This window comes from Neomonachus schauinslandi, chromosome 7 (genome assembly GCF_002201575.2).
Source record: "Neomonachus schauinslandi chromosome 7, ASM220157v2, whole genome shotgun sequence".
NCBI classification, from domain to species: Eukaryota; Metazoa; Chordata; class Mammalia; order Carnivora; family Phocidae; genus Neomonachus; species Neomonachus schauinslandi.
The window spans coordinates 108,999,501-109,025,393 of record NC_058409.1 but is presented as its reverse complement, the minus strand read 5'-3'; the positions used below and the strand labels follow the sequence as shown (position 1 = coordinate 109,025,393).

The window sequence follows — 25,893 nt, the reverse complement described above, 5'->3', positions numbered from 1 at the left end:
AGAGCCACGTAGATCCCCCAAGCTCAGCCCTGCAATTGTGCGGTTTGGGGGCACCGAGGCCCCGGAGTGGAGGGATGTGGCCCAGGTCACAGAGGGCATGGCAGAGCCAAGGCCAGACCCTCAGGGAGCCCCCAAGTGGCCAGATCAGGTCCCAGGCACCCTCAAGTCCTGGCTAGTTGTTTTCCTGCTCTGGAACCATGGGCAGACTCATCCTCCTGGCCTCCATTCCCCCCATCTGTTAAATGGGGATAGTAGTAGGTACCTGCTTCATAAAGTTATTGGGGGGAATAAATAAGATCATAACTGATATAATGTATGAATTCAGTGCCCAGTACATAGTCAATATGCAATAAATGGTATGATTATATCCCCAGTCACCCCTGAACAGAAATAATAATGATCTCAATAGCTGCATCTTATCAAGTACTTACAGGTGTTACCTGATTTAATCTTCACAACTCTATGACATCAATATTGTTATCCTCAAGTTCATGTTTTACATCGAGGGGACACTCTCAATTTAATGAATTTGGAAAAGAATGTTTTCAAAGAGATAATGCTAATATGCAAAATCATATTTTTATATCCAGGATTATAAAAATACTCAGTCCTAAATGGTAGATTTGTTTGTAGTGGAAGATGAAATGAACAATTGCATAATCAGAATATTAGCATAAGAAATAAATCTCCCAGAGGTTTGCAGGACTTATGTTCCCGAGTTTGCCACCTAATGTTGATTTTATGTATTTATAATTGCATATGAGAATTTAACATAATTGTGAACTTGAAATACATATGCCATAAAAACACAGAATGGTATCTGTCAAGGTTTTTCATATTAATATCACTGTTTTCTCTGTCCTCCTAATACACAGCAGTCCCTGCTTCCCTTTCCTGCTTAATTATTTTTCCGTTGTACTTATCACCATCTGACATGCTTTATTTATTTATTATCCATCCACCCCAGCTAACATGTGAGCTTCACGTGGGCAGGGCCTTTTTCTTTTTTGTTCACTGTGTACCACCAGTGCTTAAAATAGCCGATGGCACATAGCTGGCACTCAGTGAGTACGTGTCGAATGAATGAAGGAACAAATGAATGACTGAGTTGCCATTCTACCAAGAAGGCAACTGAAATTCGTTGAGATGATGTGACTGGTCCAGTTACCCAGCTATTGTGAGGCTGAACTGAGGTCCGGCTGACACTCATCTCTCCTGAGACCACCCAGCGTGCCCAGCTTGGGGTGCTCTTCCCAGCCCTTCACCTCTCACCAAGGGATGGTTTCCTGACGCCTCCAGAGCTCCCTCCAGCTTCACATGATGCCCCCCGACACTGGCTCCTTCCTCCCCAGGGGGTGGACGGGAATGGAGGAGATGAGAGAAGGAGGGAGGAAGGAGGAGAGGTCAGAGCAGGCTGGGCAGCCAGAGCAGAGATGGCTGGAGGCTGAGGCAGGAAGGAAGGAGGGGAGGATTGGTCAGTCTGTCCTGCAGCACTGGAGGGAGGGGTCAGTAATGTGTGGTCACGCTCGCATATCCTTCTAGAGCTGACTTCACTCACGGGAAAATGCCGGGACAGGGCAAGTCCAAGGAGGAATCAGGGATAGTTTCAATCTTGGCAGCTTCTACCCCCACCAGCCATTCTGCCCAAGGCCTTTTTCAGCTGGAGAAACGGAGGCCCACTGTAAGAAAGTGACTCTTCCGAGAACATATAGCAAGATAATCGTGAACTCCATTTTTGCCCCTAGGCTGTGTATACAGTTAATGCCTCAGTCACCCTGCACTCATTACTGCACCTGATAAATATTTATTGAGTAACTACTATGTGCCAGGCAATGTACCAGGTGTTGGAGATAATCTCCTCTCTCTTTCTCTTCCAACCTTCCCTCCTCCCATCCTTCCTTCTCATTCATTCATTCGTTCATTCAGTAACTAGTTACACTATTGAGGCAGTACATCCCTTTTGGATAAGAGTGCTATTTGGAGCTAGACTGTCAGGATACGAACCCTGACTCAGCCACTTACTTTAAGCTGTGTGAGCTTGGCGAGTCACACAAGCCCGACCTCCCTATCTGTAGAATGGGATAATAATAGCACCTTCCTTAGAGTGTTGTGACGAGGATCGAATGAGTTACTGCACACTAAGTGTCTGGAACAGCACCTGACATAGTAAACACTTCATAAACATCAGCTATTATCATTGTTATTGTTATTATGTGCCTGGCTCTGTGCCAGGTGTTGAGGAAATTGCTCCAAAATGTTCCTCTGGCAGGGATCCCTGCAAGCCAGCCCTCGTTTCAGCCTCCCACCTTCTCCTCCCGGCCCCACCCCCAAGAACTGGGCCTTGCAGTGGCTCCCCTTGGTCCTATCGGGCTGCCCTCTGCATCTCTTCTCAAGCCAGGAGGAGAGAGGGTCCAGGAAACCGCAGCCTGTCACAATTTTGTCTTTCAGCCTTACCTCCCTCTGCCCTGCCACAAATGTAACCTCAGCCTATCCAGGCCATCATGTTTCTCCAGATTCATCCCCAAATGGTCCTGGGCCTTAATGGATGGAGTACCTTCCAACCATCAGAATGCCAAGCACTTCCTGTCAAGGTCCTTCAAATCCAACTGAAGCGTCATCATCCCCAGGAAGCCCTCCTTCCTTCCCCTTAGCCAAGAATCATGAGATCTGCCTTTGAATCTGCATTTCCCTTTGTTTGCAACTGTTTTTTTCTAATTCTGTGAGCAATGGGGAGCCATGGAGGGTCCTTGAGCAAGTGAGCAACACATTCAAAGCTGCACTTTAAGAATGGACTAGACCCTGTAGAGGGTGGAGACAGGAAGGGACTGCAGGTGGGGGAGGCTAGGTATGGAGACTTCTGGGGCAAAAGGGCCTTCAGAGGAATGAGAGTCTAGTCTTTCTGGGCTGCTGCTCCCCTCTCTGCCTACTTCCATCCCCCCACTATAGAATCAGATCCTGTGATTTTCCCCAACATGACTCACTAAGTCAGTGGGAGAGTCAAAACTGGGACCCCAGGCCCTGACCCCTGCAATGCACCTACTTAAGCCTGACCCTCACCACCCCTCACTCCCTCTACCCTCCCCTGCAGCCACAAAGCAGGCTGTGGGAACTGGGGATGCGGAATCCGGGGAGGCCAGACTGTGCTGTACACTCATCTGGCTATACATTCATCCCCAGGGCCCAGCAGCTGAGCCGCATACGACAATGCTCCCTCATTCTCTTCGGAGTGAAGGAATAAGCCTATGTTTTTCAGTGAATCCCTACATCAACCCTTTGAAGTACATCCTATTTTAACCCATTTTGCAGCTGGGGAAGCTGAAGCTCACAAATATGAAGAGACTTGCCCACGGTCAGGCAGCCACTAAACGGTAGAGTCAGAATTTGAACCCAGATCTGATTCCAAAGCCAGTGTCTCCCCCACCACATAGCAAACAGCAGGAGGAACATGAGGCTCCCAAGGCCATGTTCCCTGGGCCCACCCTCAGGAGATCTGGGCAGGCCCTCAGACTGTATGGACAGGGAGTATAGAGCATCTGACTCTCAGCTCAGCTGGGTACCCTGTTTGGACTGCCGGAGGTCAGGAGAGGGAGGAGGGAAAGCTGACCCCACAGGGTGGAGCAGGACTTAGCGGGAGGCAGGTGCCTGGGCGCCTGGGTCCTAGTGCGAAGCTTGCATCTGACTTGCTGGGTAACCTGGGCTTCTCCTCCCTGGCTCTGGGCTCAGAGTTGCCCTCTCTGAGAAAAGAGCAACAGGTTTGTGCCTTCTGTGTCAGCCCTGCCTGCTGTGGCTCTGTACCCCTGGAGCCTATGGCCCGATGAGGGATGTGGGCCTGGGGGAGCCAGAATTAGAGGACCCCCCTCCTGTTTCTGCTGAGGTTGGAGCAGGCTCTCTCCTGCCCACCTTGGAGATGTGTCCACACAGACAGGCCCCCTGCGGGGGTTGCCAGAGATAGTCTCCAGCCACTGGGAGCAGAGGGTAAGAGCCCAGAGCCCAGCAGCTGGGCTCACGTCCTGCTCTACCCCTCAGCACTGCTGTGCCTCTGGATTTGGACTTCATCTCTGCTTGCCTCAGTTTCCTCATCCGTAGGCAGCGCACACACACCTGCCACCCAGGAGTGTTCGGTAAAAGGCTTGGCCGTGCACTAGAGGCTGCTCAGTAAGGGGAAGCTGCCGTTCCTGCTGTGGGTCCTGACCACCCTGCCCCTGCCCTAGGCTCCTGAGCTCAGTGGGTGTTCCAGCACTCAGGCCACAAGGGGCCTGCCCAGGCCCCCCAGCTGGGTTGGGAGTCCTCCCTCCTCAGGAGGGAGACTTGCATTGGAGTGCTCCTGCCAACCCCTCCCTCCTGGCTTGGCAACGTGAAGACAAAGCCGGCCAAAAATATTTGTGTGGGTGGCGGAAAGTTAACTCTTCCGCCTCTCTCTTCTTTCCTGGAAACCGTGGCCACCGTCAAATACAGCAAAACAGAAGCAGAGAGAGAGCAAGGCGAGGCCCCTGTGGGGCGTCAGAGGGAGCCCTGCCCCCCGCGCCCACTCCCGCCTGTTGCCATCTGGCTCTGTGACGGTGTGGGTGGTAGTGGAGGCGGGTGGTGGGGAGCGGGGCTCCATGGGCTTAAAATCACGGCATCCTGCGATGCCAGGGTCCGATGGACCCTCCGGCATCATCCGGCTCAACCCCAGCCATTGTGCCTTGCGGCAAGGGGACTCAGGGATACAGAAGGCACCTGCCCAAGGTCCCATGGCCAGTTAGGTCTTTTCAGAATTCTACTGGCTCTTCATGAGATTCGAAGATTCTGTGACCCTCTAGTGTGGAAACCTGGCAGCAGCTGAGTGAGAAAAGGCACAGAGAGGAGAGAGGCGCCGGAGCTATCCCTTCCACGTCTCTGTGTCCACCCCCACGGTCAAGGTGTCAGAGCTGGGTTCAGATGGAGCCCTGCCGCTTACTAGCTGTGTGACTTAGGCACAAGCCACTTCGCCTGTCTGAGCCTCAGTTTCCTCACTTCGGAAATGGGATAACAGCAGTACCTCTCTCGAAGCGTTGTCATGATGATTTATTTCAACAACCTCAGTGAATAACCCAGTGTGGAACAGGTGTTCAGTTCTTCTCTGGGCAGAAGGTTGGCTTCTTTGTGCTCATTTCACTGCCACAGAGGCTGCCGTAACAGGTGCCTGTTATCTTTCTGATTCTGACGCTTGTTTGCCTTTCCCTGGTTGGCGCTGATTTGCCCCAGGGCCTGGTAATGCACTTATCTTTCCCCTTGCCTACCACACTCTCCTGGCACAGCTCCCCAGAGGCCGAGGCCTTGGCCCAGCCTGCTGGGGTGGGGGGTGGGGGGGCCTGACCCCACCTGGAGGGCGGAGGAGTGACCTCCAGGTCAAGGACCACAGCAGACGAGGTCAGTGTAAGCCCTGAGGTCACTAGTGTCCCCAGACTTTCATCACATCTCAGGATTCTCCACTATTCATGGCCAGCCAGTGTGTGTGTGTGTGTGTGTGTGTGTGTTTCTTGGGGGGGTGGTTCTTCTCTCCCCATTTCCCAATAGGATGAGATTCAGAGAGTGCATACTTGCCAGAGTTATATAGCTAAGCGGTGGTGGAATCTGTTAACCAAGATCTATAAATCCCAGGGTTTCCTCCCAGTGTACATAGCCACTGGCCCTGTTTTAAGCTCTAGCTGCCCATCCTGGGGCGTCTTGTCTACCTCCGCCCTGTGCCTCCACAAATGATTTTCAAGCCTTTGTCTCCAGCCTGGAGCTCTCCCCTGCTCTCCAGGCCCCTACGTGGAGCTGACCACACTCATCTCCCTTGGAAGCCAAATCAAACTCATCTCCCTGCTCCTCTGGATACCTGCTCCTTCCCAGGTACTCCTGATCTCTATTAACAAAATCACCCTGTCACCAGAGCGACAAAGCTGCAGCCTAGACTCCTCCGTCTTCCTCCACACCCACTCTCCATCTGCCTCCCAGCCCAGCCAGTTCTCCCGCCCAAGTTCCTCTCCCAAGCATCCCCTCCCCGCATCCCGCATACCCTATGAGAAGCCTCCTCGTCCCCTCTCTCCGAAATCATCAACTTTGTTAACATTTATAAATAATCGTACTGTTATTATTATGGTTCTTGTTATCATTCACAGCTCCCCCCACCGGATTTTAAGGCTTCATGAAGCCAGAGTACCGTATCTTCTTTATCCCCATTGTATTCCCACTAGCTTGTACGGTGTCTGCCATCAACAGAAGCTCAAGACATTTTTGTGTAATAAAAGAATAGCCAACATGTATTAAATTATATCTAAGAAACCATACTGAGTCCTCGGCATGCATTTTCTCACTTAATTCTCCACGCAACACTACATTGAAAATATTAGAGTTCCTATTTCACAGATGGGAAAGCTCAGGTTCAGAGAGGCCATGTGACTTGCTGCCAGCTCCACAGGTGGCAGGGCTCGGGGTCTAGCTCAAAGCCTGGGCACAAAAGCACACTGCTGCCGCCGTCCCCCTTGGGGCACAGCCCCCTCAGGGGGTCCCTGGCCCCAGCCTTGCATCCTCCGCCCCATCGTTCCTGTGATGCCTATGGTGTTTGTACCTTTGCAGGCATGTGAGGGAATTCTTTCTAGGTGGTTAAGTATTTTTAAATAACTAGATACTTATTTAATGTGTATTAGGAGGGAAACGACTTAGCACAACATACTTGTGGTTTTCCCGCAATTATTGCTTAAGATAAGTCTGAAGTAATAGAAGTAAGTTATTTAAAGTTGATTTATGGAAAAATATTAAGCAAATAAGGTGTCAGGTGGCATAAGGATATGGTGAAAATTTGGGATGTTGAATGACTGAAGTTTGGGACTTTTCCATGGGTGTGTGAGACCTGTACCCCAAGCCCCAGCCAGTTCTCAGGGCCCCCTCAAGGTGGGCAGGTCTCAGACATTCAGCCCAGAACACCCAGCAGACTGTCTCATGTTGCTCTTTCTTTTCTCCCTGGGCAGGTAGATCATCTTGAAGGAGGGCCTCACAGACCAGACACAGGTTGAGAGGAAGGTTTGGGGGCCTACCACCCCACCCAGCCCAGGAGGGCCCCACGGTTGGACCTTGCCCCAGCTCTGGGACTTGGCTGAGGAAGACAAAGCTGCAGAGAGCCAGAGAGGAGACCCCAAGAGGAGCAAAGACCGGTGTTCACACAGGTGGCTGGCCTGGCCCCAGCTTCTCTGCCTCACTAAGGAGAGGCAGCATCATGCTGGGTCCCCACCTCCCACCTCCACCCCGTGGACTCAGTGAAGACAGGCCTACCTCCTGCACCTTCCGGATCCCTGATGGGAGCTACAGGTGTCTGGCCTTGGAGGCTGAGGAGAGCAGCAGCGAGGAGGGCCTCCAGGGAGAGGCAGGGCTCGTGAACTTGGAGGAGGACAGGAATGGGGACAACTCGGCTTGCAGAGCCACCCAAGGGGCACCAGAGCTGCCCAATGCCCTGGGCATCCAGCCACCCAGCTGCTTCAGGGAAGCACGAGGGGGGCCCCAGCATGATAACAGGGCCAGCCAGGACTGGGTCGTGGTGAAGGCTCAGCAGGTGGTGACAGCCCATTCCAGCTCCAGCCCCAGCCCTGGGCCCAGGGTTGCCCAGAAACCAGGTAAGCTCACACCCCTTTCCTCCTGGACTGCCAGAGCCCACCGGATACCCCACAGGTCTCCTAACCATACTTTCCCATGATACGTAACAGTGCCTCACTGTCCCACGGCCACGCCCCAATTAACAGCTGTGGGGAGACAGGCGGGGGGGCTGGGAGTTTCATGCAGACCCAGCTGTGCAGCATCTATGCCCACTCTTTTCTCTGCCAAAGGGGGCACATGACAAGTCCGCGAGAGAAAGCCCTGTGAGCATGCTCGGCTAAACGAGGTCCATCTCTCCCTCTTGTCATTCGTGGCAACAAATGGCCTTGGATTCCAGGCAATGACGGGGCAGGACGGCCTCACTGAACATACTGTACCCCGGCTGCTCGAGGGTGCTGGGGACACAGCACTGGGCAAAGCAGATGAGCTTGCTGCCCTCGTGGAGTTCTCGAGGTACAGGCTAAAGCCTCGGATCCAATCTGACCTCCTGATTTTGCAGGTGGAAAAACTGAGGCCCAGAGTGAGCAAGAGACTGCTCCAGGTCTCTCGGCCTGTTGGTGGCTGAGCTGGGCCACATTCCTCCCCCACGCCCCCGTTTCCCATCTATTAGAGATGACAGAGGCAGGATCTATGTCACCTGGGCTGCAGCGAGGACCCAAGGACAGTGTATAAGGAAGAGTTCAGGGTGCACTGCCTGGAAGGAAGGAAGGAAGGAAGGAAGGAAGGAAGGAAGGAAGGAAGGAAAGAAGGATGGAAGGGAGGGAGTCAGGGAGGGAGGGGGGAAAGAAGGAAGTGGGGGAGGAAGGAAAGGAGGGAGAGAGATCATTTCCCCACAGGCTCAGGAGACAGCAGAGCAGGGCAGGACAGGGAAGCCCACACTGGATCACCTTCATTGCCCGGGGCCCATGGAAACGCTGAAGTGGGTCCAGACGGGGAGGACGTGAGCCCAGCCATGCTTACTGAGGCAGGAGCCGCCGCCAGCAGATGCTGGGGGCACAGGGCACGTGGGCCACACAGGCCTGGGAGGGCTAATGCATCAGGAAACTGGAGGAACACCTCGTTTCTCTGCAGGCAAGGCTGCTGCCCTGGCTGACATCCCACCGGCCGTCCCGCCCACTCTCCTTTCTGAAATAATTCTCGCCAGGCTCTGATCCCCCTCCATGGCCAGCATTGCCCACCCCCCCACCCCACCCCACTCCCCCACGCTTGGGTCACACAGGGAGCTGGATGGGATCTCCAGCAGATGCCTTCGATGCATCAGGGGCAAGAAGAAGGAGGACCCAGGAGGGCCCAGCAGCCTTGAACTTGGAGATGGGCCCTCATACCAGAGTTAGCCCAAACTCAGGTCCCCAAGAGCCTGCAAGCCCCAGGACCTGCTCCCTTCCCTCTCACAGACCCTGGCTGAGGGTCAGGAGCCATGGTGCTGGTTCTGGACCTGATACCAACCGGCCAAACCCCAGCAAACTGCTTTCCCTTGGTGAATTTCAGTTTCCTCATTCATGAAAATGAAATTAAAATAGGAGCCCTCTCTACCTCACAGAGCTATCGTGAGGTTGCAATGCTCTTAGATTGGGTTAGTGTTTTGGAAATTTTAGAGTGATCACATGATGGACATTAATAATAATTAAAATGATCATCACCAACTCAACAGTATGAAAGCTATTATTTAAGTAAGTCCTTATGTGCCCAGCCCACTGTGCTAAGAGCTTTACCTATATCATTTCACTTAACCTCATAGCAATCTCCATGAGGGACATACTACGATTATCTCCATTACACGGATGAGAAGATTGAGGCTCAAAGAACATAGGTGACTTGTCTAAGACTCCTGACTCATAAGCTGCTATGCCATGATTCAACCATGGTTTTTTGAATACAGGACTTTGTTCTTAGCCACCACTGTATTCTGGAGTTACAAGGGAACAGTGTCGTCTGTGACCTCCTGAAGTGGAAGAGACCATGAGTGAAGGCAGGAGAGGGGCCATCTTTAATGAATCCTGTTGGCTCCTTACACAGAGCTAGGTCATTTTGTGGTATCCCATTCTCGTCCATATCACTATATGGCCTTCCAAGGCAGGTATTAATCTCCCCATTTTATAGGTGACACAGCTGAGGCTCAGACACCTAAGTCCCTTGCCCAAAGTCACATTGTCAGTGTGGGAGCTGAGACTACGATCAGTCTTTCTTCCTCACAGTCCAGCTCATTTCTTCCTTTAATGTCCAGCCAAATGGCCTCCAGTTCTGGCCTGAACATTTCTAAGGATGGAGGGGGCAGGAGTGACCTTAGGACAAATGTCTCAGGGAAGTCTTCTTGGAGGTGGAGGCAGGAAGGAAGCTGGGTCTTGCAGGAGAGTTGAAATCCAGGTGGTCTTGGGTCAGAGCCCACTCTGGCCTTTCTGCTCCCTCAGGAAAGGGAGCGGCCAGAGTCCCTTCTCTCTGCCTGGAGATCCGGAGGTAAGAGGCCTGTGGAGCTGCCAGGTTATTAGTGGATTAGGGCTTCCTTTTAAAGCTTCCTCCCAGTACCGCCAAAGGATTATAAGCATCTTCAGACAATTACCCCCGTCCTTCCGCAATTATACCGCCTCTCTTGAGTGCCCCCTGGCAGTTTTAAGGATGGGTCATGGCATCTTCTGCCTTGGGCACCCACCACCTGGGGTGGGTGGGCTCTGGTGCCATTTCTCTAAAGCCTGAGTACCAGCTGAGCAGGGCAAAGTGTCATCCTCGGCAGGCTGGAGGGGCAAAGGGTGCAGAGAGATGAGGAGAGCAGTGGCCGGCAGCTCAAGTTTCCTGCCATCAGGAGAGAACATATATGGGCAGGGAAGTGTCGGGTAGGGCTCATGATTGGGACTCCGCCAGCAATAGCTGGTCCACAACTCACCAAGAGAGCCCGGAGCTACTGCCACTGTCCTCACCACAAGGTCTCAGCTGTGCATAACCAGCAGGGCCGGTCGAGATTATTGTGGCGATAATCTTGTGGAGACTCTGAAGCCCAGAGACGGCAAGCAGCTTGTCCAAGGTCACACAGCCCGTTGGTACAAAGCTCGAGCTGGAACCCAGGGCTTTTGCCCCCCAGTACAGCTGCCACACGCTGTCCTGTTTTGTATGGGTTACTTCATTTCGTCCTCTGAACAACCCTATGAAGTTCATACTTCCCTTACCTCTGCTTCGCAGATGAGGAAACTAAGGCACAATGAGTTTAAGTGACTTGTCACAGTCTTAGGCCTGTGGGTGGAGGAGCCGAGGTTTGAACCCCAGGAGGTCTGGGCTCATGCTTTCAACCACCTTCTGTGCTGCCTTGTCTCCATGGAAACAAGGCAGCAGGCTGTGTTCTTCCACCCACCTAGGGCCGGAAAAAGGTTGTTCAAGCTCTGGAGGATGGTGGAGGATTCTGCCAAGCCATATTTCACCCCCTCCCGTACACTTAGGGAGACCTGGGACCCACTACTGATCCAGCCCCTCCTGCATCTGTGGCTTGGGGAGAGCTACCTTCCCTCCTCCCCAGGCCATTTGCTACCGGGGTCCTTTCCAACTCTAATGAACACGCTCTGAGCCTCTAAGATGGGGATGAGGGTGTGAATCTGGCTTGTCAGATGCACCCTGCCCCTGGCCGTGTCTATACCGTTGAGGCAGAGGAACCCCTGGCCACTGTAGGAGCTGACAGTGGTCACTGGACCAAAGACAAGATGCCTGCTCTTTAGGCCTGTGGGAGAAGGTAGGCAGAGCAGGAGGCTGGGCGGGGTGCCATCCACGCCCCCTCTCACTTCCACAGGGACCAGCATAGGAGGGCAATGGTGTGGGAGCAAGACACACAGGCTCACACGTACCTCACACATGCACTCACGCACGGTCACACCCCCCCCAAAGGGGTGCATATATGCACATGGTATCTCCACACCATGTTCTTACGCAAATACGCACATGGATATAATCACACATCCACACACACGTGCACACATATGCATGCCCTCAGATACCTACATATTCATGCATGGGGCATACAGCAGTACACCCTTACACACACACACACACACACACACACACACCCCTCACTCGGGCCGTGCCAACTTTCACATGTGGACACATGTATCAGATTTGCACACAGAGCTACAGTCCCACCTGGAAACATCCAAGCACACATATTCCCTTCCTTACATACAGGTTAAAAGCATGTTCTTTTCTCCATTTTCTTTTGCTCACATACCTACACTTTAAAATCTCTCCTGCACGCACACATTCTCTCCTACAGGCATATCCACTCTTGCACACCCACTGTCACACACCTACGTATAGACTGAACCACTTTCTGTCCTCCTTCCTCTTCCCCATCTCTTTCTCTTTCATACCCACCCACACAGTAATTCTAGCTTCTCTCCTCCCTCCCTCTCTCTCTCTCACCCACACAGTTTGTTTCCTGGTTCCCCACAGGCTGGGCTATAGCCACTTTCCTAGCACATGTACTCATTAGGCAGGCAGTAGCTTACCTGGTGCCAGTCCCCAGGACCCCCTCCATGTGTCCCACCCCCACTTGTGACAGCCCCAGCGCAAGATCCGCACAGGGCCAGAGGGATTCTCTGCAGACCCTGAGGCCCACCAGAGGGATGGGAGCAGCCAGGGAGGGTTTGCCCCCCTGTCACCTGACCTCCTGCACGCTGAGCCCACCCGCTGGGACAGGGGATGTCCCAAACACAGGCCACCTGCAGCTCTGGGTTTCACAGGCCCTCTGCTGGGGTGGGCTCACATCAGCACACTTCTAGCTTCCTCTAGCAGAAATCTAAACACAGAACCTTGATATGAAAGACAAATGAAAGTGGAACCACCCTGCACCCTGGTTGAAGGGGTGGGGTACTTGGAACCCAGGGAAACTTTGGTGAAAACCCAGGCCAACGCTTTTCCAAGTGTAGTTTTTTTTTCAAAATTGGTGGGAGTGTGAAAGGTGCTTGTTATCAGTACTGTTTCCAAGCCCACTGGCTCCTCACCACTGGGAGGGTGTGCTAGAATGTGGGCATCTCGACCGGTACCAGCATCCGCACTTGACTCTGAGGCACACTGACCACTGCCATGGGGCTCTGCTAGCCCAATCTGAATGGCATTTAGTTCAATGAAAAGATGGGGAACTGAGACCCAGGAGCTGCACAGCCTCCCTGCCCTGGCTGCTCCTGACCCACCCGTTAAGCCTGGGGATGGCTCCAGGCCAGCGGGGAGGTGGCAAGCTTCCTCGGTCCCCATCTGTCTGAGTCCTGTCAAGGTAGACAGTTATGCTAGTCACCAGGGCTGAGAAGGGGGAGGGAAGATGGGCCTGAGGGGTACTGCATCTGGGTCAGAAAGGAAAGGGGCTGGGGAGGTGGGGATGGTATCAGTTCTGGGGACAGAATCACAAAGACACATTTAAGACAGGGGTGGTTGGTGGGAATTGAGAAAAAAGATGGGGAGACAGGAAGAACTGGGTGAAATGAAAGCAGAGGATTTTAGGGACTGACCTGGAGATACAAAAAAGGAGGAGGAAACAGAGAGGCACAACGAGGTAGCAGAGTGCGGCACAACGGAAGAAAGCGGGAGAACAGGGGGACCGCGGGGATCCCGGGGCCGAGCCCGCAGGGAAGGGAGTCGCCCCACGGGGGTGGGGGGGGAGCAGGGCGGGGCGGCGGGCGGGGCGGCGCTAGGGCCCCGGGGAGCGGGCGGCAGGAGCGCGGCTGGCCCTCCCGCCCGCCCAGCCCTCCCGGCTCCCGGCTCCGGGTCCCCGAGCAGCCCGCTAGGAGGTGGTGGCGGCGGCGGCGGCGGCGACGCGGAGGGGGCGCCCGGGGCGGAGCGGGGACGGCGGGGGTCTCGGGGCGGGGCGCACTGACGGACGCGGCCAGGTGCACAGAGGCGGCGGCGCCGGTGAGCTCCGGGACCGCGCGCGGCGGCAGGAGGTGAGTGAGGGGCGCTGGCGGGGCAGGGGTGCCGGCGCCCGGCGAGCCTCGCCCCTTCCCACCTGTGCTGTTCCCCGCGCCGCCCAGGTGGAGGTGGTACATCTGGGCTCCGGTCCCCGCGCACAGGGTGACCTTGGCCGAGTCGCTGCTACACTGTGGACCTCAGTTTCCCCATCTGTACGGTGGCGGGGGGGACGGGGGGGAAGTGCTGGGGAAAGCTGGAATCTCTCGAGCAGCCCCGGAGCGGGAGGACGCCACGACGCGGGGAAGCTACTTCCCGGGGCTGCGCGGGGGGTCCGGCGCTCAAGCCCCAACCCGCGAGCGCCTCGGGGGGCCGGGGCAGCCCGGGCTGACGGGTGGGCACCCGCCGGAGGGCTCTGCGGGCCGCTAGCCGGCTCCGGGAAAGGCGGGCTGGGCTCGCGCCGGGGTGACCAACATGGGCGCCCGTGGGGTAGCAGAACGGCGTGTGCTGGCCTCGCGTCCCCCTTCCCGCGGGCGGGGCGGCGGCGCCGGGCTCTGGCGGGGCGGGCGACGCGTGCGGGACGCGGAACCTTCCGACCGCGGGGAGCACCGGCCGAGCCCCCTGGGCAGATCGAGGCCCTTCCTGAGCGCCTAGGGGCAGAGGAGGAACTGTCCTAAGGGCTCTACAGCAGAGTCGCACAACACCCTGACCGCTACCCCGTTTGCAAGGTGAGAGCCATGGAGGTGAAGTGAGGGGAGGGTGGGGCTCCTACCGAAGCCCTACACTGCGGAATCAGGGGCTCCAAGCAACCCCTGACAAGACCTCTCTGAGGACTCTGGGGCAAGGGTCTCCCTTTCTCCCTACCGCCACCCCCAAGTTATGGGCTTACTCTGGATTGGGACAGGGACCCCCGAGTTCCCGGTCTCGGTTGTCTACAAGGAAAAAGAGTGAGCAGGGAAGCACCAGACACCCCACTCCCACCCTATCCTGAGTGACAAGTGACACTGGAATAAACCAACTTGCTGTGTGATCTGGACGCAAGCCCTGTCCTTGCTGGCTTCCAGTGACAGAGTGGGCAGAGGACCCCCGAGGGGACAACTGCATTGGAGACAGCAGGGACTGGGTGGGTGAAGGGGGCAGTCTGAGGGTGCCCCGCCCCTGTCATGATGCAAGGCCTAGGATGAGAGCAGATGCTGATCAGAGGGACTAGGGTATGCTGGGGTAAGAGACTGGAAGTCTTGCTGGTGCCCACCAGCCTGTCACCACCCCCATGCCTGCCCCCCCCATCCTGTGCTGGGGGCAGAGCCACAAACAAACCTCGGTATTACCTCAGGCAGTGGAATGGGGCTCCTTGAGGGAGTTGAAAATACCCTTTGGAGTGGGGTCCCCTCCTTCTGTCTCTATGTGAGATCTTGGTTTGGCTCTTCCTCCTCTCTGGTCCTCAATTTCCCCATCTGTACAACAAGGGGAATGGACTAGAATCACTCTAGTTTGATATTCAGAGAACTTCCAAAAGGCAAGGTTTTTGCTGCCGTGCTGCCCCAGCTCCCACTTTTTTCAGGGTGGCCCCCACTTTGCAAGCTGTGGGCTAGCTCCCCCCATCTCCCAAGCTAGCACCTAAATTAAGCTGTGGTTGGAATCAGCACTTATGGTTAAAAATAAGACCTTTAACCCCTTCCCTCTCTTGTTGGCTGTTGCCTTTCCCCTAAGGTGAAAAAAAGGACAAAACCCTGTGGCATTCAGGTGCCCGCTCCCTAGCTGATCCCCAGCTTCTTCAGTCAGCATTTTATCTACTCTCCCCATTCTAGAGTCAGGGAGACTGAGGCTGGGGAGGGGATGAGCTCTGCCCCGGGTAGTTCTGTGAGTAGAAGGCAGCAGAGCCCCCCCCTCCTTAGGACAGAGCAGCTCCTTGATAAGGGAGGGGGCCTAGTGACAGAGGACCATCTGGAGAGATGGGAGAAGCACAGGAGGAACAGTCTCTATGTGTCCTTTTCCCCCTAGCTCCATGGTTGACACATGTCACCCTGAGCCTAGGAGTCCCTCCACCTGCTGCGCTGCTGTCCATGGGCCTGGCCTGGGAGGCACCTTTTCCTTCAGGGCAGCTCCCAGGCTTCCAGACATGAGCTCATCAGAGCTGCTGATGCCAGGAAGGGAGGGACCGAGGCTGGGAAGCAGGCAGGGCTGCCCAGCTCGGGGCACTGCAGGCCCCCAGGGAAGTGGAAGGGCGCCTCCATTGTGGAGGATTTGTAGGCTCTGGCCCCCACTGTTGTGTGGAGGCAGGGACAAGCTTGGCCAGCAGAGGGTCAACGGGGGTGGGGATGAGGATGGCCAAGTGCCCTCGGCTGCAGGGCAGGGACCTGGGTGTTAAGCTGATCTCTGCTGCTTGCTTGCTGTGTGACCTTGGGTGAATCCCTTGCTCTTTATGGACCTCAGTGTCCCTGGCTAGCTACAGGATGAGGTGGGTCCTTAGGCACTAGGGTTACAGTAATGAACAAGAGAGATGGGTCCCTGTCCTCAAGGAGCTTGCATTTTGATTGGAGAAATAGACAAGAAAAAGGAGGGCAAAGAAAAACACAAGATATTTTCAGATAGAATATATATATATGCCATGCTGCTAAGATGGAGAACAATTTGGAGGGGATACTTTGTGTTGGTGGTTAAGGAAGGCCTCTCTTACTCCATTGGAGTGGAGACCTGAATATTATTTGGAAGAGTGGTCATGTCTGGCTTCATGGAGGAGGCGTGTCCAGGACCTGGGTCTAGAAGAATGGGAGGGATTTGGTTGGGAGGAAGGGTATTTCAGAGGACAATAAATGGTTTAAACTAGGAGCTGGGGTGGGGGTACGGTTGGGGGCGGCCATTGGCTATAGATTATGAAAATGCCTTCATCCCCCATGGCTTCAGGCTGCAGACCCAAAGGAGCCCCAGGCCTGTGATCTGGTCAGAGGAGTGGCTGGACTCTGCTGAGTTAGGCCTGCGTGTATGTGTGTGAGCTCATAGTCCTTTGTGAACTGTCCCTGGACACGGGGGCTCAGTCTCTACCTAGTGTGGCCAGAGGAGGAATCAGTGTGGGGACAGCCTCCAGGCCCTGTAATTCCAGAGGCTTACAAAAGCCCTCTCTCTCCAGAATGAAATCTTTACCAACTGGCCACTGCCTGAAATTCCACCATCCTAGCTTCATCTTTTCCACTTGGTGAGGCAGGATAGTATAGGACTGTGGCAACCCTCTACTCCCCTGCTCAGCCTCCCAGGCCCACTGCAGGTGAAGCAAAGTTCAGTCTACTCCTGTGTGACCAGCTTCCTGCGTGGCTAACCCCCAGATTCTGTGGCTGGGCCCCTGGGTCCTTCTGGCTAGCTGGGAGATCTGAAGCATATTATATAACCTCTCTGGGCTTGCGTTTACTCATCTATAAATAGAAATAATAATAAACCCTATCTTTACTGTTGTTTTGAAGTTAAATGATGATAAATGCTAAAAAAGATAACTCTTACTTCTTAAATAGTATTGTCGTGTTTTGATCTGTTAAAATAGCAAGGCTTTGAGGAGATGGACCCTAGCTCAAGACTCAGATCTTGAGCTTTTTGATGTTTGGCCAGGAACAGGTTTTGATGGCGGGAGGATGGGCACAGCGCAGTGGGAAAGGGCCTGGACTGCACTTCAGGAACAAATACTTGAACCTCTAGTCTTAGCTAACTGGCTGGTGGCCTGGGACAAATCATTTGTTTCCTCTGGGGCTCAGGCTTCGGTTCTGAGCTGCGATGAAATGGGGTAGGAAGGATGTGAGAGGATCATGGGAGTGAAAGATCTCAGCGGACACCAAAAACTTGGGACCAGCTAGGAAAGGGCAGGCTAGATGAGCCCCACAGACAAGAGAGTAGGCTGACCTGAGACTCACACATCTAATCTTCTGGAATAAAATCTCTTGGAGACTAAGAGTGTTCAAGAGATAAAAACCAAAGTTCTTGAAAAAAAGTTAATATTTATGGTTACTTACTATGTGCCAAGGGTATCCTAAGTTCTTTACATGTCAACAACTCCATGAAGTAAGTGCTGTTATTATCAACATTTTACAGATGGGAAACTCCGGCACAGAGAGGTTAAGTGAGCTTCCCAAGGTCACACAGCTGGTAAGTGGCTAGATTCAAACCCAGGCAGTTTGGCTCCAGAGCCTGTGAGCTTAACTTCTGCATAATCTCTTCTACTTTAGATGGTGTGCCAGAAGCTCAGAGAGGCCAGGCCACCTGCTTAAGAACACACAGCATTCCTCTTTGATCTTCTTCACCTCTATCCCTCAGGTCTTGGAAAGAGGAACCTGAGGTCTGGAGTCTGGGGTTCTGAGGTTGGCCCCTGAGCCAGCTCAGCCTTTTTTCTCCCTACCCCCCTCCTCCCCTGGGAGTAGGTCAGGGAGGATCAAGCGTACCCTGGGAGGGCTGTGGGCACGGAGGCTCTGCCAGGGCCTGGCGAGTGGTATCATTAGTGTCATAGAGCTTGAGCGGATCCCAAGAGCTTGAGTTGTAATGAACTCCTATGGAGTCTGGCATGCCTCCCCTTACTGTACAGATGGGGGAAACTGAAGTCAGAGGGTCCAGGGACCAGCCCAAGGTCACACAGGTAGGAGGTGCTCTTTCTCCCCAGCCCTCCTGCCCTGCCTTCTGGGATGCTTAGTACTTGTGGGCTCCATGAGGCAATGGGACTTGGGGACACTCCCCCTGATCCCCAAGGTGGCCCTGGTCTCAGCCAGGACATGATTCCTGATACGGGGCCCTTTGGGAGGGTACATGGAGTTGGGGGGAGGGCTCTGATAAAAAATAGACTGTCACGCGCATGGGGAACAAGTATGCCACCACCCAGCGGGCTCCAGTTGGCTCCCCCAGGCCCGGCTGCCCGGCCCCACTCAGGGCTCCCGCTGGGGGCTCCGCCCACCCACCCTGGCACTGGGCCTGAGGCTGAATGCTCTCCCTCCTCCACCCCTGCCCATCCGCCAGGCAGATGGCGCTCTCACTGAGCCTGGGTGGGCCCGAAGCTCAGCCGTAGGCTTTAAGCTGTGCCCGTGGGAGCTGGTGTCAGCACACGCTGGCTGTGTGATCTTGAGTGAGGCTCTTTCCCTCTCTGGGCCTCAAACACACCAGAGTAATGCTACCGCTGAAAGCTCTTGACCGCTTCCAAAGTCTTTGCCAGATTCCATGGCTCCTTTTAACCTAGCGGCCCGCACTGGAGACCCACCTCAGAGCGCGATGTGCCCTGCGAAGCCCACTCAGCTGGAGGGTAGCGGAGCAGAGGACTGGACCCAGAGAATCTTGCAAACCCCGGTCCCGTACAACTTCTTCAGGGTGAGCAGGGCCAGAAACCACGGAAGTAGGAGGCTTTGCAGTACTGATGTGAGCCGTGTTTTTATCCATTTATTCCTTCATTCAGTCGACAAAGGTTTACTGAGCCCCAGCCATGGCCTACGCACAGAGGCAGGGACAGAACAGAGGAATGACAGCCAAGGTCCCTGCCCTTCAGGGCTGCTTACTGTCGTCAGTCAGGGCAGACTGACGCTTAGAAAAATATGATGGAATTACAGATCTAATGAGAGTTTAGAGGAGAGGCAGAGGAATGTGACCTCCGAGGGCAGGCAGCCCTCCCTGAGACCCAGAAACAGACCTGAAGGGTGAGAAGTGTGGTCAGAAAGGGACAACCCAGGGGGTAAGGAAGAAAGCATTCTAGGCTTTCTAAGCAGCAGCCGATGCCAAGGCCCTGGGGTTAGGAGGTTCTTGGGCCCTGTCTGAGTGCTTGAAGGAGGGCCAGCAAGGCTGGAGGGTAGGGCGGTGAGGCACCGTTGTGGGGGAGGGGGGGTTGCAGCGGGGAATCATGGGCAGTGGGGCTGGTCATGCAAGGCCTGGAGCTTGCGAAGGGGTTTGAGATCCATCCTGGGAAGGAGGAGTGGCTCCCAGGGCTGGTCTGGGAGGCGGTCTTGCCTTCCTCTCTTCTTTCCCTTGGATCTGCACCCTGATAGAGCTGCCACGGGGTCCTTCCGCACTCCCCCAGCCTCCTTACCCAACGTCCGGATCTTTGTTTGCAGCTTAATGGCCACTTGATGCACCCCACCTTCCAGGAGGTTCTGGTGGTCCATCAGGCCTCAAATGCAGGCTGGTGAGGGCATGTTCTTAGCTACTCACTCGGTTGAGTGCCTCTGTTCAGGATAGTCCTTACTTCCTTTTATTCCTGTGAGAGCCTGTGGACCCAAGGAGGTTTGGCCTGTGGCTGAATGAAGGCCTGCCCCAGGACTGCCTACCACTGCCTGTCACTGTCACCTGTCCCCTCCCCACACCAAGCAGCACCATTCAACTCCAAAGCCCCTTAGGGCCAAACCCTAGGAGGAGTCGGGGGGGCCTGTATTCTGAGCCCAGGTCCGCTGTGTGCTCTTGGGCACATCCCTTCTCCTCTCTGGGCCTCAGCCTCTCCATCTGTCTTGTAGGGAAACACTCTAGTTTTCTGTGCTCAGTGTCTGGCCCATGGATACACTATCAGTATCCCCTGGAAGCTTCTTAGAAAGGCAGACTCTCAGGCCTCACCCTCAGCCTCCTGCATCTGAATCTGCATTTTAACAACATCCCCGAACAATTACATTACGTGTACCTTAGAGTTGGAGAGGCCCTGTTCTAGGTCAGCCACTTTCAAACTTAAACATTTTTTTAAATTAAAAGCTATAGAATCTTCCTCTCTCTCTGAAGTTTTACATACGAAACGCATAAGAGGGGAACCACCCACTCTATATTTATTCATCGCATGAATAGGGAGAGGGAGGAGTGTGGAGGGGTGGTTGAGGCCTGGGCGTATTAGGATGGGCATCGGAAGGGAGGAGGAAAAGATAACAGGAAGAGGGTGGGGGTGGTGCCGCATCTTCTCAGCCTTCTTCCTTTTCCCTGGAGAGCTCCTGGCAGGTGCCTCGAAAAGCATTTTCAGCTCTGACATCCAGGGTCCTTTGTCTCACGGGTTTGGAAAGATGGGCTTGGAGGGAAGGCACTTGACCGTCCGCAGCCTAGCAACCTCGTTCCCTGCTTGTTCCCATCTTGGTGTCCTGTTCTCTTCCCTGTGGAATTCCTGCAAGGGTAGCCAGGGCTATTCTCAGCGCGACAGAAGAGTGAGGAGAGAACATGCTGGTGCATTATTTATGGCTCTGAGTCAACAGGATTACACTCAAAGCTCCAAGAGCACCACCTTCCCTGGATGGCCGTCATTGTCACTGCCTTGGCAGATGGGGGGGGGCACTTCCCATTCCCCATAACCCATCCCTTCTGGCCCTGACCATTCCTGCTCAGAGCCTCCAGCCTCCAAGCTGGGAAATGGGTCATGAAATAGAATGGTACGCTAGGACTAGGACATAGTTGCTTTGGAGATATCATTTCATTTCTGCGTTCATTCAGCACGTATTTATTGAGCACATATTACACGCGGTAGGTGTGGGTACACAGGTGAATGAGACAGAATCCCTGCCTTCCAGAATCTCCCACTTGAGCCTGTGAGTTCATGGTGCTGTGTCCTCACAGGAGCATCCATGCCAGGCCTGATGCTGGGTGCTTTGCGCATCTGAGACCTAGTCCTCACAGTCACCCTGCAGAGTAGGGATCACCCTTTACAAAGCGGGGAGCTGGGCATAGCGTTTATAAGACGCGCTCAAGGTAGTGATCTGCTCAGCTGGCGTTTGAATCCAGGTTGACTGGAACAAAGGATCACTTTGGATCAAATGGTAGCATGAAATGTTAGGAATTTGGGGAGCCCCTGCACTGCCCAGTGAGAGGGATATTATGGCTAGCAGGAACTTAACTGTTTGCGCTTGTCCTGTTCTCAGTGAACCCTGAGTTACTGGAGAAGTCATGTGTGTCCAGAGTTTTCTGTAAGCCTACAGGGGAAGGACAGGTACTCTGTGGGCCAGAAGTCAGAGCCATTGGGGGTGAGGTGACAAGGCCCCGGGGTGGCACCTCCCATGAAGCTGAGCCGAGGTCTCTGGCTGCATCCTGGGAGATCCTGGCCAGGCTCCTTGGTCTCTCTCTGCTTCGGTCGTTTAGTCAGTAATCTAGTGTAGCAACCCCTGCCCTGCTTCTCTCTCTGATGGATGCGAAGGTGCTGGTAAGACTATAAAAGTATGCATACCAAGGGAGGGCATACTACGTAAATAAATATATTTTCTTAAGTGTATTTTTTGTTAACATTATGGGGTCTTACTATGTACCACACTATGTTCCAGCATTTCCCCATACATTAATTCACTTCTAAACACATTAATAAAAGCATGCGCTCTAAAGCCCAGTGGGTCCCCAGCTTGGCAGTGCTCCAGAACCCCTCGGGGGGGACTGTTAAGGTGGGTAATCGTGGTCCGGGGCTGGGGTGGAGCCCAGGAATGTGCATTTGGGACACACTTCCTGAGGGATCCTAGAGCACCTGCAGGTTTCTGCTCTGGGCCAGAGAGGGGATGGGACTTGCTCGAGGCCTCACGATGAGTTGGGGACCAGACTGAAACTAAAAGCCAGACCTCCTGCTCCCTGTCTGGCCCTTTGCTCCTACTCCTCAGGTGCTCCACACCCCCTCTCCCCGCAGCAACCTGAAGGGATGAAGCCGGGGGCGAGGATTATGACAAGCAGTGATGTTGGTGGCAGCTGGTTAACATTTACAGTGCTGCGCAAGGCATTTTACACGGCTTTGCCATTTAATCACAGTATGGGTAGAAAAGGGGACATTCTCCACAAGGACAAGACGCACTGGCACGTTTGAGTATCAGGCGGTAGATTTTTACTTATCCCTGGAAAGAGGAAACCATGGCCGAGGGGCAGAGAGGCTGGAGAGGCGAATTTGGAGTCACGCCCGCAGCACACTTAACATTCTACAGTAGCATGTGCCCTCCAGGCAAGGGCTGTGTGGTCGCTTAGTTCCCTGCAGACAGGGCAGGCCTGCGGGCGAGAAATGCACCTGCCACAGGGTGTATGCCGGCTGCATGCGCGCCTGGGCCGGTCGCCCCCCCGAGGACCTGTGCGTCTCGCTTGCGTACGTGCACGTGCTCAGGGCATACACATTCGCATGTAGGCTCTGCCCCTCTGTGGGTGTGCAGGCCAGCCTCCGTGTACTGCAGGTGTGAAGCAAGCAACACCTTCGTGTGTTGGTGTGCGCGCAGAGGAGGAGGTGCTGCTGCAGGCGAGGCTCTGGGCAGCACTGAGAAGCTACTGAGAATGTGTGCGTGTTGCAGGGTGTGTGCGCGTGTGCACGTGTGGGTGTGCGCGCGCGCAAATGGCTGTGATGCAGGGGGATCCCTAAGATCCAGAAGGGCAGCAGGAGAAGGGCCGTTAGAGAACTCGGTTTCTTCATCCGTGCCCCACCTCCACCTTACGTGCACCATCCTCAGACGGGCCAGGTGCGAGCCTGCCTCAGGACCTTAACACCAGCTCTTCCCTCTGCCTGGTTTCTCTTTTCCTGGACATGCACAGGCCTCACTCCCTCACCTGCTTCGCTTCTTTACTCAGGCGTGACTTCTTCGGGACTTTGATTACCGTATTTACTTTGCAGACCCCCCACCCCCACCCCATGCAGTCAGTATAAGTCTTGTCCCTGCTTTATCTCTTTCTTTAACATTTGTCTTCTGACTTACTGGTGTCATTACTCATATATTTATTATCTTGCTCCCCTACTCCAATGCAAGCAGGGATCTTTGTTACTCTTCATGGCTGTGAATGGTGCCTGGTCCTTAGTTGGGGTGCAGTAAATATCGGGTGAATGAATGAGTCCATGCACCACCTATATTTCCTTATTTCCTTTAAAGTGTTTAACTTTCATTACTGAAATATCTACTTTTCCCTAAGCAGTAATATGCCCTTCACAGGTTTGATGTGTTCATTATACTCCTTTGCCACTACACATGTGAAACTTACCTATTACAATTTCAGGTCTCAGGGTTCCACTTAAACCCTTTGGCTTCCACTAGAGGTGTGGGGGCACCATACTCTAGGAATCACTGTTCCAGTCCAATCCCTTCTTTCAACACATGGACAAATAAGCCCAAACAGGGTCAGGAACTAGTCCAATGTCTCACCCAAACTGTGACAGGACAAATACTGGGGCCAAATCTCCTGGCCTCTAGTCTTCTGTTCTTTTGCAGTGTGAGGGACAAGGGGCAGGCGGGGCTGGGTGGTCCTGCTGGAGGGGAGCCAGATAGGCCTGGTCCCTGGGGGCATGGCAGGGTGGGCAGCCTCCAGAATGCCCCAGGCCGCGGTACCCTGTAGGGCGGTGCGCCGAGAGGTGGGAGCCAGCCTTGGCGGCACCTTGCCTCCTAGCACTCTTGGACCAGAGGGGCCTGGGTACTCACATCTAGCAAGGGGCAGACCTGGGGTTCAAACCTGGTTCTCTCTGCTGCAGCACGTTGGCTAGAGATTGACGCTGGGGTGCCCTTGCAGAGAGGATGCTGGGGGAGGGGGGGTCTGAGTGAGGGGAAGTTGGGCTGTGCCTGACTGAGCACAAGAGCGAGACCAGACCCAGAGAGGGCCAGAGAAAGGAGGAAGAGAGACAGACAGAGCCTGAGCCCCGCAGAGTTATGCAGAGGTGGGTTTGTGCAAACGGCTGAGTTAAGTCCCCCTCAGGCGTGCATAGTATTTATACTGTAGGAACCATTTCCGCATCTCATTTACGCAGCGGTGACTCTGCAAAGCAGGTATTATCCTCCCTGTTTCGCTGATAAGGAAGGCGAGACCCGGAGAGGTGAGGTGATTTACTAAAGGTAGCCCGCAAGTGGTACAGGACGCCTGGTTGAACAGGGCATGGAAGGAGAACAGGCGGCGCCTTGGGCTGGACTTGGTCGAGGAAGGCTTTCTGGGAAGGGCAGGTGGGCTGAACGGACGTGCGGGTGAGAGGCAGGAGCGGAGACCGCATACCACTAACTGGCCAAATAACCTTGGCAAAACCCAAAAACCTTCCTGAGCCTGTTTTCTCATCTGTCAAGTGGGTATAACGGCACCCCCAGGCCACAGCTTGCAAAGAGAAAATGAAACAACATAATAACATAATGATAATACTTAAACCGAATGCCTGGAATTTAAGAAGTTCCCAGTAAACAGCAGCTTGAGTGATAGAAGTGAAGTGTGTCCCGCCCTTGACACGTTTGCCCTCCGAAGTCATCCCCCCGATCAAGGGATTCCCAGAGCCTTCTTGGGCAGATATGAGCAAGCCTGAGACCTGAGAGAGTTGGCATGGCCCAGGGAGCCGCCAGGGACAGGCAGCCTCCTGGGGACAGGCAGCCTCCTGAGGACCAGCAGCCTCCAGGGGACCGGCAGCCTCCAGGGTGAGCCAGCCTCCAGGGGACCAGCAACCTCCAGGGACAGGCAGCCTCCAGGGTCAGGCAACCTCGGGGACAGGCAGCCTCCAGGGACAGGCAGCCTCCAGGGTCAGGCAGCCTCCAGGGACAGGCAGTGGTCCCCCAGGGCCAGGGACTCTGCGGGCGCTCAGGCTGCCTGCGCTGTTTACCCCGGGCCCGCCAGGACTCTGCCGGCCGTCATTATCATTCCTCCTGCGTTCTTTCTCCGGGGCTATTTATTTTTCTGTGAGGAAGGAATGTGGGGAATTTACCACAGGGCGCTGGCCTTCACTTTCGCTGCAGCGGCCTCTTCTGTAAGAGGGAAGCGGCCCAGACAGATGGCTGAGGAGGCCGAGCGGAGGCGGAGGAGGGTCCGGGCCGAGTGCGCGGCCCAGTCGGGGACGGTGGGGCGGTTATGTAACCCACCCGGAGGCCCCCGGCTGGTACCACGGTGCCACTGGTTCCCGGGCATGTGCCACGTAATGTACACAGCTCCGGTGGCACCCTCCCTGGAACACCCCACTCACCCTCAGACTCGGGGCCAGCCCAAGGGCTGTGTTCTTCTCAGAGGTGCCTTCCTCTCCAGCTGGTCTTGATTTGGGGTAGGGGCGATGGAGGGGAATGGGGTGGGGATTGCCTTGAGCCTTCCGGCCTCTGCTGGGCTGGCCCTGTTGCTTGGAATGCCTCCACAGCTCCATCTTTCAAGACCTAGCGCATATGCCACCCCCTCCAGGGAGCCTTCCGGGATTCCTTTATCCTAATTAATCTCTCTTTTAGGCCCTTTATTCTCTCGGTGCTTAATGGAATATTCTGCCTCTTAGGTCTAACACTGTGATTTGAGGTTTCATCTCCCTCTTCACCCACAGACCCATGTTGCTCCCTCCCTTCTTCCTTCTCCCCACTTCTTCTAGGAAGTATCCTCTAGATCTCTGATCTAGAATCTAGATGAATCTGAGATCTAGAGGTACCTAGAAGTTGTCTCCCAGGACGAATGGTGGGGCAAAGTGTGAAGGTGGATTTGGATTGTGGGAGGGCTCATCCTTCAGTCATTAATTTCCTCCCCACTTACTGAGCGAGTGCCGGCCTCTGCTGAGTGTGGGGGCATTTAGAG

General features: G+C 54.6%; 1 protein-coding gene across 2 annotated transcripts in view; it reads left to right on the top strand.

Annotated features, from left to right (window-relative positions):
* Window positions 1-7,219: 7,219 nt before the first annotated feature.
* Window positions 7,220-25,893, top strand: part of SYNPO (synaptopodin) — a 34,955-nt gene continuing 16,281 nt past the window's right edge. Inside the window, exon 1 of one of the 2 annotated variants that reach the window (XM_021697103.1) lies at window positions 7,220-7,613. In XM_021697103.1, coding sequence (XP_021552778.1) covers window positions 7,220-7,613 — 394 coding nt within the window. Of the gene's footprint in view, window positions 7,614-13,481; window positions 13,503-25,893 lie in introns of those variants that run through there. The other variant, XM_044916899.1, reaches the window with a different exon arrangement.